The sequence below is a fragment of the Rosa rugosa genome, chromosome 4 (genome assembly GCF_958449725.1).
Source record: "Rosa rugosa chromosome 4, drRosRugo1.1, whole genome shotgun sequence".
In the NCBI taxonomy this organism is placed as follows: Eukaryota; Viridiplantae; Streptophyta; class Magnoliopsida; order Rosales; family Rosaceae; genus Rosa; species Rosa rugosa.
Genome location: NC_084823.1, coordinates 2503122 through 2530945, shown reverse-complemented (window position 1 = coordinate 2530945; position 27824 = coordinate 2503122). Strand labels below are relative to the sequence as shown.

Below are 27824 nucleotides of genomic sequence, written 5' to 3'. Positions count from 1 at the left end.
ATCAATAAGGTGTTCACTATCACAGTGGACAATGCTAGTGCAAATGACCAAGCAGTTGTCTACATGAAAAGAAGGCTGAGGAACATGAACACTTTAAGCTTTGATGGGGACTTCTTGCACCTTCGATGTGCATGTCACATCATCAATTTGATTGTCAAGGATGGAATCAAAGAATTACAGAATGGGATTGATGCAATTTGGCATTGTGTAAAGTTTATTAGGTCAAGTTCAAGTAGATTAGACAAGTTTAGGGAGTTTTCTGTTCTTGAGCACTTGAATAAGAATGCGAATGTTCCCCTAGATGTGATCACTAGGTGGAATAGCACTTATTTAATGCTTGCTGCGGCATTAAAATATGAGAAAGTGTTTGATAGGATGGGTGATGAAGATGTGCAGTTTAGGCATTATTTTGAGGAGAAAGATACCAAAGGTAGGAAGAGGACAGGCCCTCCCGTAGAGGCAGATTGGAGAAATGCTCAAGCTTTAGTGCATTTCCTCAAAAAGTTTTACGAGACAACACTCAAATTGAGTGCTTGGAAATCAGTTACTGCAAACTTGCAGTTCAAAGAGATGATCGGCCTTCAAACAGAGATTGATAAGAAGGCAAATGATGATTCTGATGAGGTTTTGCAGAGGGTGGCAGTGGGGATGAAAGCAAAATTCAACAAATATTGGGGCAGCTTTGAAACCATGAATCAAATCATGGTGATTGCAAATGTCCTAGACCCTCGCTGGAAACTGCAATATCAGAAAGCAGCATTTTTAAGGGTGGGAGTCAGAGCTGGCACCATTGAGAAGATAACTAGGGACTTGAAGAACATTTTGTTGAGAATGTATGATGAGTATAAGGGCTGTGAGGGAGGTTTAAGTCAACCAAACCCCCAAGATGGTGTTGCAGTAATGGAGGGGATTGAGTTTGATGATCTAGAAGATGGACAAGCTGAGATACTTGCTGATCTCATGCAAGAAAGACTCGAAAATGAACATGAAATGATATCCAATGAGGTTGACAAGTACCTTGCAGATAGATATGTCAATCCTTTAGTCAAAGGGTTTGATGTTTCACAATGGTGGAGGGTCAATGCAGTTGCATATCCTATTCTTTCCAAGCTTGCTAAAGACATTTTTGCAATTCCTTGCTCTACTGTGGCAAGTGAGAATGCATTTAGCTTGGGAAAAAGGGTAGTTGATCCCTTTAGGAGTTCACTCACTCCTCAAATGGTTGAGGCACTAGTTTGCACTAGTGATTGGTTGAGAGCTGAGCAGCCTAATTTCTATTCAGAACCAACAATGGATGAGATGTCCTTGTATAAGGATCTAGAAGAACTGCAGAAAGGTATAATCTGGAAATATTAGCTTACTTGAAATTTTTGTTTATTAATACATCAACTTATTTCTATATTGACTTGGCTATTTGTATTTTTTTTTTGTGGTTTTAACATTGAAGAAACTGCTGCGCTTAATTTGGGAGGTGCGAACTCGTCTACGACAAGTACTGCTTGAAGATTTGGATGGTGCAAACATCCAGATCGAAGATATAGCTGCTGTGCATTTTTTGGTCAAGTCTTTGGAGTCTACTTGAAGATTTGGATGCAGCTGATGTGTTTTTTGTTTTGTTTGTTTAGTCTTTGGAACACTCTAATCACTTGCAGCTTTTTGTTTATTTCAATTTGAGGTTCTGTAATATTCATTGTTTATTTCAATTTGAGGTTCTGTAATATTCAATAACCTTTAGACAACGTGACATACACTTGATGAAGATGTATTATTCAGGAAATTGTAGAGTTAAGTATGTATGTAATAGCTTTTATGTATTTGGTAAAAACTGAACAGGAAAGATGGTCTAAAAACAGCCCAGAATGGGTGATTGGACTATGTAAATGTTTATCAATATTAGGCCCAATCATCCTCTTCGGTTGGGCCCTAACCGAGACAAAACCGACCGTAATATTGGTAACCGATCTTTACGGTTACCGACTTTTCCGGTACGGTAGTGGTATCGGTTTTCAATATACCGATGTGTTTCGGTTGGTATTCGGCTCAGCTGAAAAAAAACGGTAACCGTACCAAATCCAGCCCTACTTTGGCCCGTGTGCGCGTGCGGAGACGTCTTCACCAATGCAACTTGATGATGTTCACCAACAAAAACAAAATAATAGTAATACAATGACATCCGGAGACATGTCTACCTTAATCTACAATCCGAGACTTGGACAGTTCTTGCAATTTTCTTCCTATATATCTTCACTTTTAATTCCCTTTATTCAAGTTGATGATTTTTTCAATCTAATATTACTGTGAATTCATCATTGAAGAATTTAACTAAATCAAGATCTAGTGAAGCGGCTTGGACAGTGAAAGAGAGGACGAGATGACCAACAATGTGAAGGTCATGGCGTCCATCGGAATTCTTCGAATCCCAGAGACCTATCTGGCTATCTATTAATCTTAACTATAATTTAGGTGGCTAATGATCCGCTCCTAATTCATTTTAGTTCTCATATTAAAAATAATTTTGTTTCTTCTTTCTTTCTTTTAAAAAAAATATACTGTTATTAACCCATCTTTATTATTGTAGACATTTCAAACACTGTTTATAAAATCGAATAATAACACTGAGACCAAGTCAGGCCAATATAATTTCTCTCCATACATGTAAATGAGGTCTCAAGTTCACATTCCCTTTCAAAACGTTGATATTTCTCTCCACCATGACTAAATCTGAAACTCAATAAAAAAACATTTAAAACACTCTGATATGAAGACATGTTTCTGATATTATTCTGCATATTCCTACAAAAATTTTGATGAGTTTTATCCTTTTTCTCCAGATTATGGGAGAGTTCTGTGTGGCCATCACTTACTCCTTTCTTTCATGGATATAAGAACTTTGGCTGGATTCTTTTGTTCAAAAAACTCTATGCAGTCAACACTGGAAGTTGAAGCAGCTCTTACTGGAGTTAGGGGTGCATTTATATTTGAATTCTCAAGTGAGGACCCATCATGGCGCTGTGCTAGTTGGGACTGCAAGATATTTTCAAAACCATGTAAAGGAAATGAATGTATATGATTGGCATAATTGGTTTATTTTTCCGACTGAAAGATGTATGTCCTTTTCCATCATTAACAGTTGCCCACAAAAACCTTTAATAACTGGCCGGTAGTTATGTTGACATTGATGCTTGGTTCTCATGAAAGGTCACAAACCATATATATGATGGATTTCTTCATCAGCCGTTTGGCTTCCAAGTTTCAGCCTATGAATTTTTTTCTTAATAAAACATGAAAAAGAAAATTACAAAACAAATTAAGCCCATAAAACAACCTAAATTATGAAAGTCAAAATTAAAAGCTTGTAGAACAGTTAAAGGAAGTGTATGGTGCCAACTAGCTGCTTCAATAGAATGACCAAAATGAGCCAACGCATCTGCAACAAAATTTGCCTCCCTCCATATATGGACAAACTCAATATTGTTGAAATGTCTTCCCAGCATCTTGATGTCATGAACTAGGATTCATATAAGCCAACGAACTGTGATGTTATCATTGAGACAGTCAATAAGAAGTTTCGTATCTCCTTGTTGAGAATCAGTCAATATGTGAAGTTGAAAACACAAACAGACACACTAAGAGAAACAACCACGAAGATATGAGCACAAGAACACAGATTTAAGGTGGTTAAGCAAAACTTTTGCCTACGTCCAATGGGCAGAAAAACAACCTTCCACTATATTTATAATGGGTACAACTAGAAAGAATAAGAAAACAAGGACTCTCTCCTCTTTCTATCTCTCTCTTCTTTGCCCTCTCTCACTCTCTAACTCTAAGAATGGAATACACTTTGCTCTCTGTCTTTGTGATGAAAAACCAAGAGCAGAACCCCTCTTTATATAGCCAAAAGGATATCAGCTTTCTTCACCGATTAGGAAACCTATTCCTATTGGTGGTAGGCAATTATGCCTTCTCCTTCTCTGTATTCAACAAGGATTACAGATAATCCTACATCAATAAGGATTTTCCTTCCTTATTGGAACTTCATTTATTTGTAGGAATCCAAAACCTACTGGGTAAACAATTCTCATACTCTAAGACAATTATCTTAGGAAAGACTCATGGGCTGGAAACCCAACAATCTCCCCCTCCAGACCATGAGGGAGGAATACCGGTGTGACTTCATTACTGGGAGTCCGCCCGAGCTGACTTGATGCAGAACTTCATGTTTGGAGCATGTAACTCCCCCTAATCGAATAATCCATCACCATGTCCCTCCTGGTGGAACAACTCTTGACCATCTTCTCCCTGGTCAGAAAACTCATCATTGGAAAAGGAAATTAGGGACTTCTTTTCTAGATCATATTTCTTCCTTATATGGCCTTCGCTGTGGTGCCATATGTGCGAAGAAGTATCACCCATTGCACTTAAGTCATCTCTGCATACCAAGCTATGTGTCTTGTACAGGGAACGACAAAGCTCTCCTTTAGCAACATCCAACAGCCTGTTTGTAAGCGTCCACTTTCCATCACCAATATATTGGTGGAAACCTTGTCTATCAAGAGCACTTGAAGACAATATGTTGACACGCAAATCAGAAACGTGCCTCACGTCCTTCAATGTCATATGGTAACCAAGATTAGTCTCGATGCAAATATCTCCCATTCCCGAAATCTTGGAGTAGCTTGTATTGCCCATCTTTAACATCCCAAAGTCGCGTGCTTCGTATGTAGAAAAAAGCTCCAAGTTGGAAGTAACATGACAACTTGCACCGGTATCCACGAACCAATCATGACCCTTGTCACCAACATATAGACATTCTTGAACTGTAAGAACATCCCCTGAGATAATGTCAAGATCTCCATTATTTTGGTAGTTGCCTTTCTTTTTGTCTTGTTTCCATTTTCGACACATCCGCTTCATGTGCCTCGTATTGCCACAATAGTGACACTTGCCACTAAACCCTCGACCTGAATTCTTGTCTTTACTCATTGTGACAAGGAGCTTTCCTTGTCCATTGTCTATGCCCACAGCTTTCCTTCTTGTTTCTTCGTTAAGCATGTTTTCCTTAACGGTATCCATAGACAATACACCATCAGACGCAAAATTATTTACGATCACTACAAAAGTTTCCCAACCTTCTGGCAAAGTTCCTAACAACAACAGTGCTAGCAGCGCGCTCATCGTCAATCTTCATACCCATCATTGCCAACTGATTGGTCACATTCTAAAAATTATTCAAGTGCACAGCAACACTAACATCTTCATTGAACTTCATGTTGACCATCTCTTTGATAAAGAATGCTTTCTTCACAGTGGTCTTCTTTTCAAAGAGGGATTCCAATTTCTTCCAGAGTTCTTCCGCATCAGTTTCTTTCGACACATGGTGAAAGACGGTATCATCCACCCATTGTCTTATCGTGCCAATGGGTTTTCGGTTCAACTTTTTCCAATTGCATGTTATCATTCATATTGCTTGGCTTGGCAGCCACACCTTCAATAGGCTCATGCAAATCCTTGCAATAAAGGATATCCTCCATTCTTGGCTTCCACATCACCCAATTTGCGTGGGTGAGTTTGATCATTGTGCTATTTGTTCCTTCCATTCGGACAACACCGTATCTACCGATTCAAACCTTGAATTTCCTAGACGAGTCTGAGCTCTGATACCACTTGTTGAGAATCAGTCAATATGTGAAGTCGAAAACACAAACAGGCACAACACACCAAGAGAAACAACCACGAAGATACGAGCACAAGAACACAGATTTAAGGTGGTTCAGCAAAACTTTTGCCTACGTTCACCGGGCAGAAAAACAACCTTCCACTATATTTATAATGGGTACAACCAGAAAGAATAAGAAAACAAGGACTCTCTCTTCTTTTCCCTCTCTCACTCTCTAACTATAAGAATGGAATACACTTTTCTCTCTGTCTTTGTGATGAAAAACCAAGAGCAGAACCCCTCTTAAGGATATCAGCTTTCTTCACCGATTAGAAAACCTATTCCTATTGGTGGTAAGCAATTATGCCTTCTCCTTCTCTGTAATCAACAAGGATTAATTACAGGTAATCCTGCATCAATAAGGATTTTCCTTCCTTATTGGAACTCCATTTATCAGTAGGAATCCAAAACCTACTAGGTAAACAATTCTCATACTCTAAGACAATTGTCTTAGGAAAGACTCATGGGCTGGAAACCCAACACTTCTACTCATGGACTAATATTATTATTTTGAGGACTCATTTTACCACTTTTAAGGCAATTGTATGTATGTCATACGTTAACACATTGTAGAATTTTCCTGAACAAGAGATCCTTTTGTACATTTCTTAAAACAAGATCATTTCTAGCATACCAGATAGAGTAGCAAATAAACAAAATCTTAGAAAAAAGAGTAGAAAAAGAATCAGAAGGTAAAGTAAATAAATTTTCTAACCAAGAAAAGAGAGAACAACTATTTTTTTTTCAAGGATGCTTGCTTCTCTTCACACTGTTGAGAATCAGAGTAACCAAAGATAATTCTTTATTTACGAATGAGAACCTAGGCACACTGTTAAGAATCAGTTCAACCAAAGATACTCAATTCTTTATGTACGAACGAGAACCCTAAACCTTCAACCAGGTTTTAAGATTCCCAAATTTTTGTTTCTTTGTCTTGATTGAGAAATTCAAGGACTAGTAATTGATAGAGTACGCTTGCAGAGAGTGAAAGATACATAAAAATCCCAGGGAGCAGTCATTATGTCTTAAAGTATTTCCTGCCCAGAAAGTGAGCCACTTGAAGCTGATCATCATAAAATCACTCCTGGGGAAAGAGCTAAAGCATTTTATAGAGATGATTGAGAAGTAACGTTTCATCTTATATGTCAGGTACAGGAAGCATATTGGGATATGTAGGTACAATTCTTGTACATGTCGTATTGGCATTCCCATACAAAGCTCAAAGAGTCTTTACAGATCTCAGGAAAACTGGTAAATGCATTTGCATAAGCATGGGATTGCAACAGGTGTTGCAATCCCCGAGTCTGCAGTCAGTTTTTTGTGGAGTCCGATTTTGGAAAGTAGGTTTTAGGTTTTATGTATTTATGTCTTTAAAAGATTTTTCTGAGTGTTAAAATCGTGGTGTTGATGCCCTAGGGTTTTTAAGACTTGTCTATTCCTAATTGATTTTCTTTAAGATTTATTGGATTTCATATATGGAAAGTTACTTTCCTAATTAAAAGACAATTAGGGTAGAATCTTTGCTGGATATGTTTTGCCGTTGGTGCTTGATATATATTCAGAAAATATGCATGGCAGAGGTGTGGATCTTTGGAGGCAAGAATTTTGATAGAGTCTTGCATGGTTGTTTGAGTTTGTGTCTTCACAAAGAGTCAAAACACTTGGTCCATGTATAAGTGTTTGTGATCATAGTTTCATATGCATAATACTCTCTCGAGATCAGTAGAGAGACTGTGAAGAAAGAAGAACAAGACTTGAAGATCGTGCAAAGCAAAAGGAGTTCAAGAAGGAAGACAAATTTTGGAGTAGACTTTGTCTTATCTTTGTAGCCAAGCTTGTGCAATTCAAGTCTGTAAAAGAACATATCCTTTATAATAAGATGATTCTTATTTTGGGCTCTTAAGAGTAAGAGCCCCGCAGTGGTTTTAATCTCAGAGGTTGAGGTTTTCACTGCGTAACCAAAATTTGTGTTATGTTTGTCTATTTTGGTTTCTGCTGCCCAGTAAGGATTGATTCATAGCCTGCAATCCCCGTTTTCCAGAAAACGTATTCTGTCCTTGTATTTTCAGGATATAAGAGTTCTGTTGTTAACTGATATGCAATGCTATTAGTTACCATGCTGATACATAATGTAGACTCTTAGAAACTAGAACTGCTTTCCCAGAATGGACTTCTCAGGTTAACTTGAACATAATGAGTAGACTCTTACATACTAGAACTGCTTTTTCCCAGAATGGACTTCTCAGGTTAACTTGACATGTACGCCTTACTTCTCTGATGGAGTAGCTAGCCCGGCCTGTTCAGTTTTTCCCTTGTTTCCACCGCATAAATTTTCATGCCCTCGTTGTTTTGTATCAGTCCAATGAATAATGCTTCCTTTACCAAATGGAATGTCTACATGAAGAACAGTTAAACGTTTCGACTCTGAATGTTTTCTAACCAACTTTCTTATGGTTGATTTTTGATGCTGCAGACCATGGTGAGCCATGAAAAGATGACCTTGACCTGTATGGGTAATGGGAACTTCAAGGTTCTTCTTTTCACCAACATTTCTCAAGCCAAAATGAATGACTTGTGCAGCATCAGCATGATATGCTCATAGACATTTCCAGTTTGAGTGATACTATCACGAGATTACGAACATTAATTACCACAATTTGCTATCGACTCTCAGGTGATAGCTGTTCAAATGTAGAAAAAATGTGCAGTTTAAGTTTCACAGTAAAACTTGTAAGAGCTTTGACATGAGATCGATGTATATGCTTTCTAGATTTTGAACAAATTCCCTTTGTATAGATTCGATCGTTCATGGATATAGCAGAGTAACAGCAAGATATGAGCTTCTAATGTTAATATGTAGTTATGTACTATAGTTATGACTGTTCAAATACTGAACAAAGACTGAGAAGTTGTTACTCACAAACTTAAGCAGCATTAACCAAGAACTCTATTAAAGTTGAACTTGACACATAAGTAACAAGTCACGGCTGAGTTCTACTGTTGTCCAGTACAGACATAGTTGTAAACTTGTAAGTATTTCGAAATGAGTCTCAAAAACCACATTGTTTTGCCTTGTTACCCTCAGGCTTTTAGCTATATATCAGTCAAGCATTTTAAGATAATTACTTAACCAAGTGACTCGAAAATGGTCATAATGTTAAGTGAAATCTTTTCGTTTTAGAATGATTATTAGTATATTATGATAATGGTTAACAGGTAGCACCCGTGGCCTAATGGATAAGGCGTCTGACTTCTAATCAGGCGATTGTGGGTTCGAGTCCCACCGGGTGTGCAATTTTTGTATAATTATGGGTTTATTAATATCCAGATATTTTTTTGTCATAAAAAAAAAAAAAAAATCCAGATATCAATCAAATACAATTGTTTGATGTGACCCCCTTTTATGATTGATAGATGCACTTTTTGGCAAGTAGATGAGGATATGGAGAGTACATATATAGCTGCTACCATTATTGTTGTAAGCTTAAACATAAAGACTCGCAGATTCCATCCAAACCCAAAAACAAGGAAACCTCTGAAGCTTTCTTTTCTTTGCTGTATTTATTTGTTTCCTTTTTTGCGGCTCTAGGTCTAATATTTAAGGGCGGCGACTGCCTGCCTTACAGAGAGCCGCCAAGCCGCAAGCAATGATTTACAAGCTCAAAAACTAGATTCACTCCATTACTACTTTCACTGCCATAATTTAAGGCTGTTTAAGCCTACTGCATTGAATCAAAATTAAACAAATTAAAAGGTTCCCTAGATGCTTTCGAGCCTCCATTCCCGAATCGAGGAGGAATAGGAGGCTTATGAGTCTCAAAAAAGTGGATGGTTAGTGACCAAGCTAGGTAAAAAGAAGTGAGTTACTTCTAATGTTGTGGTGATATATAATTCGTTTTTACAAATGATACCGTTATAATTTGTGTAGTGGTAGAAGTTGCTTTAGCTTAAATCCTTAATTCCGATTTACATAGAACTTCATGATTTCGCCTCTTTAATCGCTTTAATCAAGAGTGAGTGAATTTTCCATGCACTCGTCGGAAAATTTAATGGATAGTGAGAGCATTGAACAAATTTAGGGGTGGATATAGGATTATCTTATACTTTGGGAATCTTATTGAAAAATTAGAGTAGGTAGTGTAGGCATGCGCTGCTTTGGTATCTATATATGATCACTACTCTTTTTCAGATCAAATTCCGGCTGAAATATATTGTACTATAGTGCTCAATTCTCACCCAAAACCATAGATCTTGGACCATATCGAGTTTAATTGTAGGTACCTCCAATAAATAGCCCACAAAAGCTTTAAACTAGAACTTTGTCTATGGCAGCCTTAGCACAAAAGCTAGCTACACCAAACTATAGTGTACTACTCGATCTCTCCTTGTGTAATCGATTACCAGCTACTTTGCCAGTCTTGCTGATAATGATTTTCATAGAGAAATATATTCTTTTCATAAAAGCAAATTCATTTTCACAGTTAGTTTGACTAAGAAGGAAACATCTATGGGTGCCGTTGTTGTCCACATGGCCCTAAGGGGGAACTAGCATCTAATGCTTAGAAGGTGGTTGCTTAACATGCATGGCGTGATCACGTTGTTAAAGGTACATGCTAAACTAGTTAGTTTTCAAAACTATTTGGTTCTTATCTCTAATATCGTCTCGAAGATTAGTTAGTTTTGTATTAGGAAGCTAATATGTTTACTCTAGAGTATTAGCACTCGATATAATATATAGCCAATAATATTTATTCACTACCATATTTGCAGTAGTGTTTATTGCATTTCTGGAAAAATAATCGACTCATTACTCATAACATCATGTTAGTTTTAGAGTAACTGTATGCAAACATTATTTTGTGGCCTTGTTCTTTGGATCTATATACAAAAATAGTTCTCACAATAACGAGCTAAATTATAATTTTTTTTTTTTTGATCGTCATCGAATTACCACTATTATTCTTATTTCTTTGAGTTTTATTTGCAAGACTATATATGTTTACTAGTTTTTTTATTTATATTTTTATGGAAATAGGTCAGCCCTTTCATTAAAATTCAGCAAGCAGTACAAAAACGAAACACCCCTATGGGGTAGACAGAAAGAATCGTTCCTTAGAACCTCATGAAACCCTATTCTAGAAGAATAACATCTCAAAAAATCCCAAGTACACCCACTTTTTAGGAAATTCACGTACCATTATTCTAACAAAAACCTAGAAACCTCGAAGCTTACATAAAAAGGTTCCAACTGGCTCTGGTTTTTGCTACCCAAACAAAAATTAAACAGCACTATGGGCCATAGAGACCCAATCCATCCCGCCCCATAGCAAAAGGGTAATCCAGCCCACTTGAACCCCTAGACCAGTGAGCCCAAAGCTAAGGCCCACAGACCAGATCAAGGCCCACGCAGCCCATCCACTCCAAATGCAGGCCCAAAGAGCAACCCTAACCCAATAAGCCCACATGTGTTTTGCCAGCCTAAAGCCATCAGCCACGCCGCCGCCGACACTCGCTGTCAGAGCCGCCGCACCATCATCTTCGTCCTCCCCACAAAGCCTACCGAACGCAGCCAAATCCGCAAAAATTCCAAGACATGAACCCGATCCCGATCTAGCATAGCCCCCAGGACAACGCCACTCAACCTCAGAGACTACTCAATCCCAACAATCCATCACTTCCAAAGTGCCCCCGATCGGATCTGAACCCAGATAAACATGCGCCCAGCCATCAACGAGTGCCCATTCGACCTTGCTCAAAGCGAAAGGCCCAGCACTGCGTGACACTGACGAGAGGAAATCTCGGGTCTTCTCAACCAAAATGACCGCCATCATGGGATACCGACGAAGCCATTCGCCGTCGCCACCAATTAGAGGAGAAGTAAGAGGAGCGCCTCCATCCTTCCAACTTCGAACTACCGAGCCACTGCGTAGTCGGGAAACCTCTCTGCCGAGAGTCAATACATTTGCAGCGCCGCCGCTGCCAATCAAGGCAGGTTGCGGCCTTAGGGTTTTTCTCTCGAGAGAACGAGAGAGCATTTTGATAAATACCGATATTTATATATGTTTACTAGCTAGTTTGCCTAATCAAACCATTTATTTCTATTAATTTTGTAAGAATGATTTGTATAGAGAAATTAAAAAATAAATAGTTTTGATCATATTAAATTACACTGTATGGTGACAAAAAAATGAGCGAACCTACATTAGATTATTATGTAAATGATCTTACTTCAGTAAGAGATATGATCAATAATGTATTGGATAGGAAAAAAAATATAGATATTTTTGGGTCCATTGTCGAAAGATGTCACTCCTCCCATGATCTCTAGGCTCTAGCCTTGGTGTCAATAAAGCTAAATTTCACTACCACCATGATCAACATCCCAAATGGAAACTGTTATGGAGTTATTGCAAGAGTATATGAGTTGTCTACGGCTCACCCTTGGCCAGAATCAACGAGCATGTCAGCTGTCACAGTTCATCTATAATAGATGTGCTAGCTAGGCATGAGGCATCTTCTCCATCCACAACCCTAACGTTATGTACACCATTGAGGTTGTTGCAACCATCAATATGTCAACATGTGGCATGCTCCCACCACATTGTGATGCATATCATTTACCACCTTAATACAATTAGAAACCATGGAATTTGCATATTCTAAAATCAAAATCATTATGTATGATTCACGAAAAAGGAACCCCCTAGGGGGATCTCTTTTTAGATCATCTGTGGCTAATCCTATCTAGTTATAAAAAAAAAAGCCTAGGGCTATAATAAGCACTACACAAAATGCTTATTTTGATGGTTTCATCTTGGTTGTAAAATCATATAGTTTTAGAAAAAGCTCCCTCTTTTAGGGTGGAGGAAAGAACTAAAAGGCACCTATAGTGGCAAGGAATCCTGAAGTGGGTTTTGCCTAGTTGAGCCAAAAAGCAAAGAGATATATAACTTAGTCACGCACACACACAAAAAGGGTCAATTGGTTAAGATTGGGTATAGTGACTATAGTCTATGTTTCTACTAATCTAAAGTAAGAAGAAGGTTTTGGTAGCATTATGAAATTTATACTTGGCTCCTTTTCTTCATCTTTCATCATTTTGATGAATCCTACTATATACTTTTGTTTCTATAAAAAGGAGATCCTAGTTAGTTGACTCTTCTGATCTCTCTTTCATTTTCATAGGTCTGCACTCAAGCACATGGAGATGAAATGTGTAAAGGGTATAAGTGAATGTGTAGGTGGATTAACGTGTAAAGAGAGGTAAAACTTTTCCCTCTTTTCTTCTAAGTTATTCGTGCTCTCGCCCATACTTTGATCAGTTTGATGCACGAAAGTGCAAATAGCATGACTAAACATCTAAAGAAGTTTCGTGCAAATAACATACATGACTATACATGTAAAAAAGCATGAATATAGCTTTTGTTTTGATAGTTGGTATTTTCACTCTCAGTACGTCATCTAACACTCTTAATCTAATATTTTCTTATGTAAGTCTAAAATAACAAGAGAATAGATAGAGCCTTGTTATTGTATTCTCTTACTGGGCTTATTTCATTATACATCCGTGACTTTTATACCTTAAATTAGTTGTGCCCTTGCACTTTTAATTTCATCACATGGAACCCTATACTCTCCAATTTAATCAATTTCGTCCAATCATTAATTTTTCCTTCAAGTATTTTGCATATTGAAAACGTGTCTCTAATGGGCTTCTTTGTAGGATGCAGATTAACTAATGTAGCATGCAAAATTAAATCGCAAGTAATGAAAATTTCAAAATTTATTACACAATATTTGGCAAAAAAAAAATTAAGAATTGAACTAGACTGATTGAAATTTTATATACAGGGGCACCCGTGATAAAATTAGAAATATAAGGGCATGAGTGATTTAGGGTGTAAAGATCAATGAGCTAAAATGAACTTTTCTTTTATTTATTTTTCAACCAAAATAAACTTGTTATTGTTTGATATAGATGTTAAATAGTACCTCCCTCAATTTAAGCATTGGCTTGGATTCTCCAAAGAAAAAAAAACGTTGGATTCCATCCAGATGATTGAGAATTCTCTATATCGTTACATGTCAGTCAATTTTTAAAGCAAGATTTGGTGCTTGATATTAGTATATGGACAAATATATAGTAGCTACTACAATATCCTGGAGAATATATAGTAATACATTGTATGGGGTACAAGTATGCTTTGATCAATAATAACAATGATGAGGGATCCCATTAACCTAGCTTAAAGAATAGATTATAATAACAAGGATTCCTCTAAATCATGTGTGATTATATTGATTATTTTCAACTGACTTAACCATCTTTGCCAATTCAACTCATACATATACTAACAATAACAATAATTAATAATCAAAGCCCTAAACAAATTGTATGATGTTGTCTGAGTTTTATACTAGCATACTAAGTTATAAAATAATAAAGTTGTAAAAAGATAGAATAAGATAAATGAACTAATAGTTTTATTTGGTTTTTTTTTTTTTTTTGATCAAATCAACAACTCAGACATAGCAACTAGCATATTGTGAGTCGAACTCACGACCTCCCACTTATAAAGGAGAGACTTACGCCACTAGACTTATATAACTACATGATTGAGTGCATAATTTTTTTTTTTTTTTTGAGAGAAATAGTCAGCTAATATTGAAGTTCAGCAAAATTACACATAATGATCCCCCCTCAGTAGAGCTGTCAGATAGAGTCATTACCAAAGTAATTCGACCTTTGTAGGCTAAGAAACTTAACACATATCGAGAAACACCCTGCACTATCTAAGAGAATATCAAAAGCAAAGATACTACAAGGGTAACTGGCGACTTTTCTCAAACCTTATTGGCTCCTGATGCCATCGCCAGAATGGTGGCACCATCCACTGTTTCTCCTACCTTGGGCCCTATGGCCTCCTCATGCACTGCCTCTGAGAAAGATGAACTCACCGCCACCTCCATCTCCTTTGGTTCCCCAATCTTCTTATGAAACCTCTTCTTTTTAGGCTTTGGCATCCCTAGCCCAGGCTTTGCTACATTTCTACTGCCTTTGGGCCGGCCCCGCTTCTTTGGGGATAAATAGATCACCCCATTAGTATTTCGAAGATCGAAGCCCGGTTCAAAGGTCAATGGGCATGAAACAACTCCCTTCCCCAACTTAGCCTTCTTACCCACCCTAGCCAACTCAGACTGGGCTTCACGGCGACTCCCCGATAGTTTGGGAGGTGAGACCGGTGAGGCCGATACCACCACCGGTGGGGGTTCCACTGTTCCCCTGGAAGTAATGACAGAGTTCCAACTTGGGATGACTTCCAAATCAGCAACCCTGAACAGGCGACTCAGCGCGGGCCACCCACCTCGGAACTGCTCTGCCCTTTCATCTTGTCTCTGCTAGGGTTCGAATCCTTTGCTGCAGCCATCTCCGAAACCGGTTTCTCCTTGCCCTTAGACACCGTCGACCCATTGCCATGCAAAATAGAGGACGACACCCCCAAGCACGGTCCCACCACCTCCGGAGTTTGCTTTCCTCTCTGGATCATCAGAAACTTATGTAAATATTTTGTGCTATCACCATTCAACACATGCTTTCCCAAAGCTACTAGGAAATCTGAAGATACAAAGGATTAGGAAAATATCTCCTTGCCTTTCCGGTGTTTCAAGGCTATGAAGGAAGATTGCAGAATCGGATTATCCAAGAGGAAATCATGCTCACTGATCTTGATTAGATAGTGTCTTTTATTACATATCATTTTGCATGATTCTAAATTGATTTACAATGCTTTCAAAATGCATATTTTATAAAGATTTGATTGCATATTCAAAACAGTTTTAAAACCTAGCTTCCATATTTACATTATTCAGTGATTAAGAAAAGATCTGTTTGAGGGGGAGTCTTGCTCCTCTATAAAAGGTTTTGAAACTACATCTTTTGAGGTAGAGTTTTTTGGAATAGAAATTAAAAAGTGTTGCGTGTGTTGCATAGTCTTCACATAACGTTTTCATAAAAACTCTCCATGATTTATTATTGTGCATGTTTTCTTTGATGGACTACATATGATCAGAGAGAAAGAAAGATGAGATAATGCAGATTACTTTACTGATATAGATCAGTTTGTTCTTGTGTAGAATAGGTTGTGCAAGGTGTAAACAAGTTAGCTGATTTGCTTGTAATGTGGTTGTGTTGAATACCACAACTTGTTTCTTGTAAAAACCTGATTTCATAGTGGATTGTTTTATGAGTGTGGGCTACGAAAACAGCCTCGCAGTGATGTTTCCTCAATGGTGAGGTTTACACTGCGTTAGCAAGTCTTTGTGTTGTAAGTTGTTCAATTTACGCATCTTTACTCAATATAGTTCCATCTAGTATTTTCATTTGGCATCAAAGCGGGTTCTAGAACTTTCTAGTGATCCGGGAATGATGGAACATTCACGAGATAGGGCTGCTGGTGGATCTATAAATAGTCCTCCATGGTTCGAAGGTGGATGTGAAAAATACTGAGAAACATGAAGGAAGGTCAGACCACACACACTCCTCAGGTAAAAGTTGACCAAGAATCTTCCACTGGTCAAAACAGGTATCCTAACTCTAGAACTTTTATTCCAACTTGTCATCACTGTGGTAAGATAGGCCATATCAGACCTAGGTGTAAAGAGAGATTATCAATCTCACAAGTTTCTCAAGAAAAATGTATTGTTGAATCCTTACAATATGAACTTAGAGAACAGAAGGAACTCCTTAATAAACTAACTGACATGTTCTCTCAGAAATATTTTCAAACCAGAAGAGGAAAGCCGGTCTGGACCAAGAAAACTACAAGTAAGTGTCTTTTAGCCCTTACTAAAGAAACTGATGATTCATCTTCTTTGGCAAGTGCTAGTTCAGATCAACAAACTACTCATATAGAGGCCACATGCCTGGTAGCTTTAACCGCCCTGGCGGACAAGCAACGAGATTTCTGGTATGTAGACAGTGGTTGTTCCAGACACATGACTGGAGACAAAGCCTGGTTTACCTCATTTGAGGATGAAAGCATGACCGGTTCAGTCACTTTTGGAGATGGACGAAAAGCAAGTATCCTAGCTCGGGGCACAGTAAACACTCCAGGAATACCAAATCTTAAAAATGTGCTGTATGTTGAAGGCTTAACTGCAAATCTAATCAGTGTCAGCCATTTGGCTGATGACTATGAAGATGTTTGGTTCAACAAACACAGGTGCTTGGTGATGAATCAGAAAGGAGAAGGTGTCATGGGAGGTAAGAGATCTTTTGATAACTGCTATCATATTCAAGCTAATGAAAATTTCAATCTGCAGTCCTGTTTATCTGTAAGATCCACAGAGGAAACATTTGAGCTTTGGCACAAAAGAATGGGACACGTGAACTATCAAGATTTGCTGAAGCTATCCTCCAAGCAATGTGTTAGGGGTCTGCCTAATCTAAATGGTAAAACAGACAAGATTTGTGGTGATTGTAAAATTGGAAAACAAGCCAAGGCACCGCACAAGGTGGTAAACTCAGCAACGACCACAAAGGTACTGGAACTATTACATATGGATCTGATGGGACCTACTCAATCTGAGAGCATTGGAGGTAAGAGCTATATACTAGTTGTTGTGGATGATTTCTCACGATATACTTGGGTAAATTTCTTAAAAGACAAGGCTGAAACATTTGAATCTTTTAAGAATCTGAGTCAAAAATTGATAGTTGAAAAGAAATCATTTGATACTAGCATAGTCAGGGTAAGATCAGAGAATGGCACAGAATTTAAAAACACTTCTTTTGCTAACTATTTTTGTGAGCTTGGTGTGTCTCATGAGTTCTCAGCTCCAATAACGCAGCAGCAAAATGGCATCGTGGAAAGGAAAAATAGGGTTCTGCTGGACATGGCTCGTGTTATGCTACATGCAGCAGGATTAAGTACAAATTTTTGGGCTGAAGCTATAAGTACTGCATGCTATACAATTAATCGAGTGTTCTTGAGAGCAGGTACTGATCAAACAGCATATGAGATATGGAAAGGAAAGAAGCCAAATGTAGGACATTTTCATGTTTTCGGAAGTCCCTGCTACATTCTACGAGACAGAGAGCATCTCGGGAAGTTTGATGCTAGAAGTGATAATGGTGTATTTCTGGGGTATTCCTTGAATAGTAGGGCCTACAGAGTCTATAACAAACGAACTCGTGTTGTTACGGAGTCTATTAATGTCTCTATTAATAATGAATGTATGAAACAGGAAGAAGCATGTGCAGATACATCATCCTCTTCAATCACAACAACAACAAGCAAGGATATTCAAGCTGAGGAAGAGGAAACACTTGATGGCATCTTTGAACCTGCCCCCACCTTGAGAAGAGGCTACAAGCATGTACAAAAAGATCACTCGAGTCAGGACATCATTGGTAATGTATCAGATGGACTGATAACTAGAAGGCAAGCTGCGGCTCAGGTAAGTCAGGACGAGGTAAGTAAAGGAAATGCTCTATTATGCTTTATCACTGAAAATCTGATAAGTATGAATGTGATATCCTATTTCGGTTTCGTGTCCTTAATTGAACCAACAAATGTTAAGGAAGCCTTGTTAGATGATCACTGGATTAGTGCCATGCAGGAAGAGCTGAATCAATTTACTAGGAATGATGTGTGGTACTTGGTACCTCGACCTAGTAACTGCAACATTATAGGAACCAAATGGATCTTTCGAAATAAAAGTGATGAAAAAGGAAATGTGATTAGAAATAAAGCTAGGTTAGTGGCTCAGGGATACTCACAAGTCGAGGGACTTGATTTTGATGAAACTTTTGCTCCTGTTGCACGATTAGAATCTGTGAGATTACTATTGTCTGTGTCATGTCATCTCAGATTTAAACTATATCAAATGGATGTCAAAACTGCTTTTCTCAATGGCGTGTTACATGAGGAAGTTTATGTGGAACAACCTCAAGGTTTTCAAGATCCACATCACTTGGATCATGTGTACAGACTGAAGAAGGCTTTGTATGGACTGAAACAGGCTCCATGAGCCTGGTATGAAAGACTTTCCACTCATCTTGTGGGAAAAGGGTACAAGAGAGGATCAATTGATAAAACATTATTTGTGAAACATGTGAAAAATGATCTTATCATTGCTCAGGTGTATGTTGATGACATTGTTTTTGGTTCTACATCTAAATATCTTGTCAATGAATTTCAATCTGTCATGGAAAGTGAGTTTGAAATGAGCATGTGTGGTGAGCTAACCTTTTTCCTTGGACTGCAAGTAAAGCAACTTGATTCAAGTATATTTCTCTCTCAAACCAAATATGCTGAAAATCTCATCAAGAAATTTGGTCTTGAATCCAAGAAAGTGGTTAACAATCCTATGAGCACCACTACCAAGTTGAGCGAAGATCCACATGGAAAAACAATCGATTCCACCCTCTATAGAAGCATGATTGGGAGCTTGCTGTATCTCACTGCCAGTCGACCTGACATCTCTTACAGTGTGGGTGTTTGTGCTCGATTTCAAGTTGACCCCAAAGAATCACACTTGGAAGCTGTCAAGAGAATCATTCGTTATGTGTCAGGTACAGTTAACTGTGGCATTTTCTATACCTTCGACACTAACGTGGAAATTGCAGGATATTCAGATGCTGACTGGGGAGGAAACCTCAAGGATTGAAAGAGCACATTAGGCGGTTGTTTCTTCATTGGGAACAACTTAGTAGCATGGCACAGCAAGAAACAAAACTGCATCTCCCTTTCAACAACTGAGGCTGAATATGTGGCAGCAGGAAGTTGCTGCACACAAATGTTGTGGATGAAGCAATTGCTTCATGATTATGGCATCGCTCAAGGTAGGTTGTCTATTTTCTGTGACAACACAAGTGCTATCAACATCACAAAAAATCCTGTTGTGTCCACTGTTGTCATGTCTTATTCTGGATAAATAATTGTGTACTCATGTTTAGTCACTAAATCACGTAACCTTACTATGCACTTCACTTATAAGCTTTTTGTGGTGGCATGTTTCGTGTTCTTTGTCAAGGGAGAACAGGTGAAGTAGGAGTCTTGCTTAATATGCTCAAATGGTTCATTCCCTCTTCTCAACGTAATCAGGTCCTTGTTGTGGTGAACTTTCAAGGATTTGTAAGAAACGAGAATGGATATATGTATCCCTTCACTCAAAGTAATCAGGTCTTGGTTGTGGTGAACTTTCCAAGGTTTGCAAGAAACGAGTTGGTAGGTGACTTTTGTACGTAAATCGTGAAAATTCAAACAACAACTCGAGACCCTCTTCTTGGAGCATCCTTGTTATGCTTGGTACCCTAAGATCGTCTGGTCTGGGAGTTACTAAGACGGGTCTTGTTACATGAGTTCTTGTTTACAAAATAAAGAAGTCTACGACTCAACTAATATACGTATCTGGGAACAATGCTTCCTACTTCTTCTCGGAGATCTTCTGAGCTCAGTCTATATGTGAAGTTCTTCTTCTTCACTTCCTCTCCTTTTCACTGAACATGGTTCTAAGCCCCATATACTGCTTGTACTCACTTTATTCACTGGTTTACTCCTTCACGTCTAATAATGAGTACCCATACTATTTGTTGATAGAATACATCATGATTGATACTATGACATATGTGTCTGTCACTAAGTGAGTAATGCTCTCTGTGCTCAAGCTATGCTATACTTTCTTCTTTCGCTATGACCAATGCATTAATTGCTTCAATGTTTAGTAAAGGAATATATTGTGTGCTATAATAACAGATTGTGGGAATACATGGTTCTCTTGGTATTTCTTCTTGATTGTGTCATCTGTTTAACTTCTATTTCCTTACTGGTTAAGCATCACTTGAGGGGGAGATTTTAATTGCATGTGTGAATCTCGGCATCATAACTTGTAATAAATTCTCTCCCCCTTGGAGACGCTATCTTCAACCAATGTGTCTCTTGATTTTTCCTCTAACCCTACTGGTTTGATGATATATAAAGCCTGCGATATCTCTTTCAGATTTCACTCTGGGTTGTCTAAGTGTGCATGGTTCTTTCAAAAGCCATTTCTCTCACCATGGTTCGCACAAAGATCACTACTCGCCTTGGTGGACATCGGCGACTTCCTCCTCCAGAGGAAGGCCGTCAGGCCGCTGCTAGAGCCGGCGTTCTCCATCCTGGCATGCACCGTGAACGAAGTCACAGTCCTCCTCCTCCTCCTCCTCCTCCTCCTCCTCGTCGATCTCCATCCCCTGATCCCTCTCGCTACTCCTCTCTTCGGGATGCTATCCTCGTGGCTGACTGGAGAATCGCCTGCCTCACAACTGATATGGATGACATGCACTCTCTCCTCGTTCGCACCAACCATACTCTCACCACCCTCCTCAAGGAAGTCCGAAACATGCTGAGCCACCCTCCCGGGTTTGACGCTCCTGGTCCGTCCATGCATGTCCCGGAGGACGATGAACAGGAGGAAAGCAAAGGTTCCATGGACAGCGAGGAGTATCGGGACACTGTGACCAAACTGCTGGAGGAGTTTGATGTTCCTTCCCATTCAAAGGGGGAGAAGTAATTTACATCTTTTTATTTTTCTTCTTCTTCTTTTCTGTTTCTGCATTTTAATTTTTCATGAACAATAGTTACTTTGGTTTTGGGTTTGTAAGTGCATAAGCACAGACCTCTTGGGATGCTTATTTTTGGATGATTACTATTATTACTATTATGTGATATTTGTCTTGGTGGCTTGGATCTAGAAAAGGATGGAAACTGATTCCTTAAATCCAAGCAAACTTTTTGTTCATGACTAGTGCATATCTGTAACGACTAACGACTAACATGCAGGGGGCAAAAAGATGGAAAAGTTATGTGTTGAATGGGAATGCCCAAAGGGGGAGATTGTAAGTATTTTGTGCTATCACCATTCAACACATACTCTCCCAAAGCTACTAGGAAATCTGAAGATACAAAGAATTAGGAAAATATCTCCTTGCCTTTCCGGTGTTTCAAAGCTATGAAGGAAGATTGCAGAATCGGATCATCCAAGAGGAAATCAAGGAAATCATGCTCACTGATCTTGATTAGATGGTGTCTTTTATTATATATCATTTTGCATGATTCTAAATTGATTTACAATGCTTTCAAAATGCATATCTTATAAAGATTTGATTGCATATTCAAAACAGTTTTAAAACCTTCCATATTTACATTATTCAGTGATTAAGAAAAGATTTGTTTGAGGGAATCTTGCTCCTCTATAAAAGGTTTTGAAACTACATCTTTTGAGGTAGAGTTTTTTGGAATAGAAATTAAAAAGTGTTGCATGTGTTGCATAGTCTTCACATAACGTTTTCATAAAAACTCTCTATGATTTATTATTATGCATGTTTTCTTTGATGGACTACATAAGATCAGAGAGAAAGAAAGATGAGATAATGCAGATTACTTTACTGATATAGATCAGTTTGTTCTTGTGTAGAATAGGTTGTGCAAGGTGTAAACAAGTTAGTTGATTTGCTTGTAATGTGGTTGTGTTGAATACCACAACTTGTTTATTGTAAAAACCTGATTTCATAGTGGATTGTTTTATGAGTGTGGGCTACGAAAACAGCCTCGCAGTGATGTTTCCTCAATGGTAAGGTTTACACTGCGTTAGCAAGTCTTTGTGTTGTGAGTTATTCAATTTACGCATCTTTACCAAGGTTTTAAATTTCTCCGAAACTGCCGAAATTTCCGTAATTTTGAAGTACCGAAACGAAATTCATATGCTATATCATTTCCGTCAGAAGTTTCCCGAAATTTTCCGAAATTTTCCGTACATTTCCACGAAATTCTTAATTTCCGAAATATCTACACACAATATATATTTAAAAATTCACACCGAAATTTTGTCCGAAATTTCTCTAAAATTTCTGTTAAATTTTTTTGTCACCTACAATGAATTTTTACTTCACAATTTTATAGAGAAAATATGAAATATTGATTTTTTTTTTTTTTTTTTTTTGTGCAATCAAGTTGAATACAACAAAAAAACCTTTTTGTTTTTATCTGCTACAAAGTTGAATGCTCCAACCATAACATGATTTCCTTTTTGCTTCGTCTCAAATATTGTATGCTTTCATACACTGTAACATCATATTAGGTAATTCCACAATATCCGATATATGGATTGCATGTGGAAAGGGAACAACACGTACTCATACAATAACCATGTGATGAAGTACGAAAATCATTTCCAAAATTCATGTACTTGGGAGCAATATTGTATGATACTAAATGAAAGCAGTTCAACCAGCTAGATCGAACCACATCGTAGTAGCTTTTATATTCCTTTTGTTGTACTTATTCATTTTCATTCACGAGGTTTTGGTTTTATGTGCCCCGCCCCACCCCCTTGTAATTTTCTAATTATTAAAAAAAGTAAATCATATTTACATTATCAATATACAACACATTATCAATACACATAGATAAAAACACTAGTTTAGCAATCTCGTCCATATAAAATATCATAATTCTATTATAAATGTATAATTTTAGAGATGTTACATTGTAAATAGGTTTATTATAGGTTAGTTTAGTCTATGTAAAAGTTTCATTCAAAAATATCATTTTATAAATGCAATTAATTTGATTTCTTTATTTTTAACCGAAATTTCCACCGAAATCGAAACTTTCTCCGAAATTTCCTTAAATTTGAAGTACCGAAATCGAAACCGAAACCGAAATCGAAATTTGAAACCTTGATCTTACTCAATATAGTTCCATCTAGTATTTTCAACTTATCACAGCCCTCCGCTTCATGAGAAAAAAAACCCGCAATCCCTGCATAAACCTTTAAACTTCTCATAACAGATCTGCACCTCCGCCGAGATCCCGTCCTTGAAAGAGAATCCCCGTGTGGTCCACATAAACTTATTTGTTCTCTATTCTAAATGAGATGAGATATATAATAGTTTTCCCGAATCTAAGGGTGTGTCCTGTAACGTTTTATGAAACTATTTTTGTAATATTGGATTGTAGAATGAAAACGGGAAATTAAACTATAAGTTTTTACGATGTAAATACGTACATGTTCGGTACAAGTATTTCAAAACTTGAAATATTAAAAACATATCTATCATTTAAAAAAAAAAACATATCTATAGCACTCAGTTTAGTTTTTCCACAATAATCATGAAAGATTGACTATTTTGTTTGTATTGATTATGAATCCTTTATTGGTTGTTATGAGAAAAGAAACAGAGTATTGTGAAGGAGATTGAACAAGAAGAATCAAATCCCTCAATTTTGTTTCTAAAATATATCATATGAAGTTGCAAGCTCTTGAATCTTTAGTTCAAAAAGATAATTCAATCAAATGTCTCAACCTTAGTTGTTAATTCCTCTTGCCCATGAGATAATCTAATTATATTGAAGCATAAAATACCGAAGCTTTCTTCCTAAATCATCCGTATAAATTAGATCTGACACGTGAAAGAGGGATTTTCTAAATCCTTCATTCTTCTCTACTCCATGATTCTGCAAGTTTCAATTGATTGAAAAAGACGGGGAAGAAGAAAGTTCAAACAGTAGATAAAATAGATGAGATCATGAGAAGAGAGAATAAGTCTTAGTGGAAATTGTGGGAAAGAAAGAGAGAAAGATCAAAAGAGAGGAGAAGAGTTTGTGGATCTATGTGCTTAAAAGTATAAAAAAAAAAATAAATCACTTTCTCTAATTGCAGGGCAGGTTGTTTTCAGGAAACAATGAAAACGTCAAAAAGTCATTTCCCATATTTATTCATAGTTCCTGAATTGTTTCCTAAATTTAATTTGTTTTCCTTGTTTTTCAAATTTAATACACCGAACGTAAATTACATAAGTTTTTGAATTCGTAAAACAAAAAACAGTATCGCAAAATGATACCGAACGGGCCCTAAGACTCTTTGAATTTTGATGCTAAAGTTTATGAGGTTTGGCCTAGAATAAAAGAAAATTATGCTTTTATAGAAGCTCAAAGAATATGATTATTATTCTGTTGTTTAGTTATTTCACTGCCACGTTTCCTGGAATGTATAGGCAGCCAATATTTTAAACTAGCTTTAGTTTCTCTGTTGCCCTTTCTTACCAAATAGAGGAGTGAATTGCTCATGTTTGTGATAAGTGGAGCATCTTTCCTACTGAAAGACTATAATGCCATTTTCAACTTTATTCTAAAACATAATTCTGCACTTAAAGAAGAAACCTGATATAGGGTTCCATACCGTCGACGTCTAAGAACAGCGCCATAGTCTTGAGCCTAGAGTGGCGGAGAAAGCTCGTTGCTCAGAACATTGCGGGGCTGTTCGTTTGAACTAACACTTTGCGTTCCATCATGCCTTTCGTTAATTTACGATAGTCTTGAAGAACAAGGGGTCTTGATGCTGTAGATAGATATTCTTCAAGTTTGATAACAATATTTTGCGGTTGTTTTAGGTTACTGGAGGTTAAAAGTGAGAAATAATGATTATAGGATATGAGTATGACATTGAAGGAAGATTCAAAGCTTGCTAGCTGCCTCAAATAATCAATAGGAGGATGAATGTCCAAATCGATAGTTCTAAATGTTGATATATGGTGGGTTCCAATTCCATGTAACAAGAGGAGCACAGGATGTGTACTTGGAAATCCACCGCGTATGCTACCCACAAATCAGTCGCACACTTTTGTAGACTAGTCTTGTCATGATTAATTAAATCTCCCCGACATATCATAAAATTTTGAACAAACATTTACACTCCTCATTCCTCAATCCTCATCTGGTCGATGATTCGAACAGGAAAAATGGATGGTATGGAAGAGAGTAGGGTTTAATTAGTAAACTTGGTTATGGTATTGTAGTGTTTAGGGTTGGAGTTGGTGCTACACAAAGTAACTTGGAATGCAGATTTGTTTGGAATTAAGGAATAGATAGCTTGTCCGCGTAGCTAAGAGTTTTCGACACCAATTAATTTCATTGGGAGATATAATGGCCGGACATATCATCTTTCATATAGTCCAAAAATCTATAGCTAAATCAACGCTTTTGTAACACTAAATTCTAGAGAACTCTTTTTAAAAAGGGTTAAGATATGACAAATGAGAATTTCTCAAGTGCCTTGATGCTAAAAAGTTAGTATAGCTCTAATATTAATCGAATGAAGAGATGTGAATTGGAATAAACACATTTGCAAACCGGAGCACTATGTACGTAAATGCATAAGAAGTTATGTATTTTGATCAATTCATTATTATCATACCTATTCAAAAAATAAATTGGTACAAAATCTCAATGAGCAACAAATTGGTACAATTTTGGAATCAAATTTTTCTAAAAGAAATTATTATTATAATATAAAATATTTTAACTAGTACTAGTGTTCTCGCAGTTAATAGCTATTTGACATGAAATTTTGCTCAATTGTTGTTTGATTTATATTTAAGTGCGGAAAGGAATAATTTTTAATTAAACACTATTGTTTAACTAGCTAGTGTATCATGTACAAATATGAAATGTAAGAACTTGTTAAGATAAAGTAAAGGATTAGACAAGAGTAATTCCCACAGATATATCAGATCAAACGCACACCCTTTTTCGAAAAATAAATGTGCTGCTGTCTCAGAAATACTGTCACATGCCTCCTTGTTTACAAGCAAATTAAAAAGGGTGATAGAAACAAAAATGGAGATACAAACTTACCTTTTAAACAAATAAAGGACTCCAAATGAAAAGGATACCCACTAGAAAGAATATCGATTCTTTGAAACTAATAAAGTCTTCACTATCAAAAGGAAAATAAACTAAATGCTTAAAACGATAATTCAAATATCCAAAACACTAAATAATTTCTCTATGGCAACATTTCCTCTATAACTTGTTGGTATGTATAGATAATGTTTTCAGGAATGATGACTTTCACATGTTATTATATTGAAATGCCAAAACCATCCACACATTCTACCTAAACCTACCAAAACATAGGGAATCAAATTAACAGTTTATCAACATATTCTCCTCAATTACATTCCTTCTTCCAAAGTTTACTATCATTTTTTTTCTTTTTGGGTGTGTTTTTATTGTTGGAGGGAGGGGGTGGGTGCATCCTTTACATTTGAACTAAACAATCATTCAATTCATTCTTTGGTCTCATTTTCCCGGTTGAGTCTTTGGACCAATCCAGTTGTATCCATCTAAGCTCATTAAGAAGAAAATGAAACATTCTTCTTATATAGAGACTTTATCATGATGGGGATGAAAGGGATGTTGCTGGCCAAATCTGGCCATCAATTGCTTTTACTTTCTTTTTCTCACCTCATATTGATAAGTGAGGCTTTTTAATTTTACCATTACTAATCAAGCAAACCGAACCCCACACGTACCACATGCACAGCCAGATCCTAAATCCACAGCTACCTCATTTTCACTTGGCAATATTTTGATTCTCACAAGTCCTTTTTGTTTGCTTAGCAAAAATAGGGAACTTCTTACATCTGGAGCTTTCTTTTGGTTCAGCATTCCGACCCTAAAAGAATTCTGTCCTGTTGGATTCAAAATATGTATGATTCTCTTTTGAAACTTGTTCAAAGAATCAAACAAAAGGTTCAGTACTCCCAGTGAAATAAAAACAAAACTAAATACTGATTTTTAAAGTAAAGGGTTTCTCCTCCTTTATGCATTCTGCCATTAACAACTGGTTCACTTGCCAATGCAGGTCTATAATGGTGAGTCTGGCCAGGTACAGCAATCTATATGGGATGAGATTCCAGTAGGTGAAGCAATTCAATTATTATTATTACAATTTGACCCAGATCAGAAAATTAAATATCTAGTTTCATGGTACTGTAAAGCTAGCTATCATAATGAAAAATTCCCAGAAAAAGCAAAGAGATCAAAATCAAAAACTGGTACAACCAGTCTGGGTTTCTCATTTCTGCTATGCAAATATTTAATGCACGAGATCCTATATATGTACTATGAATCCATCATAATAAAACTGGCTAGTTCATATTCAGTTTCCCATTTATTACAAATTAAATGGAAACCCTAGAGAGACTTGTGGTTAAAGAGAGGCTTGTTGTTTTTGTTTTTGTGGTTTTTGGTCGAGTAAGAGTCTTTTTAGTTTTAGTTGT

At 37.2% G+C, this 27824-nt stretch overlaps 1 protein-coding gene and 1 non-coding gene across 2 annotated transcripts; both read left to right on the top strand.

The window, feature by feature from the left end:
• Positions 1-8935: 8935 nt before the first annotated feature.
• On the top strand, positions 8936-9008 carry TRNAR-UCU (transfer RNA arginine (anticodon UCU)). The gene has a single exon. It is a non-coding gene; the product is annotated as a tRNA-Arg (tRNA).
• Positions 9009-18744: 9736 nt separating this feature from the next.
• Positions 18745-19387, top strand: LOC133742798 (uncharacterized mitochondrial protein AtMg00810-like). The gene is made up of 2 exons (XM_062170474.1): positions 18745-18753; positions 18860-19387. Exons 1-2 carry the CDS (start codon positions 18745-18747, stop codon positions 19385-19387), a joined length of 537 nt encoding a protein of 178 aa, XP_062026458.1.
• Positions 19388-27824: the final 8437 nt, after the last annotated feature.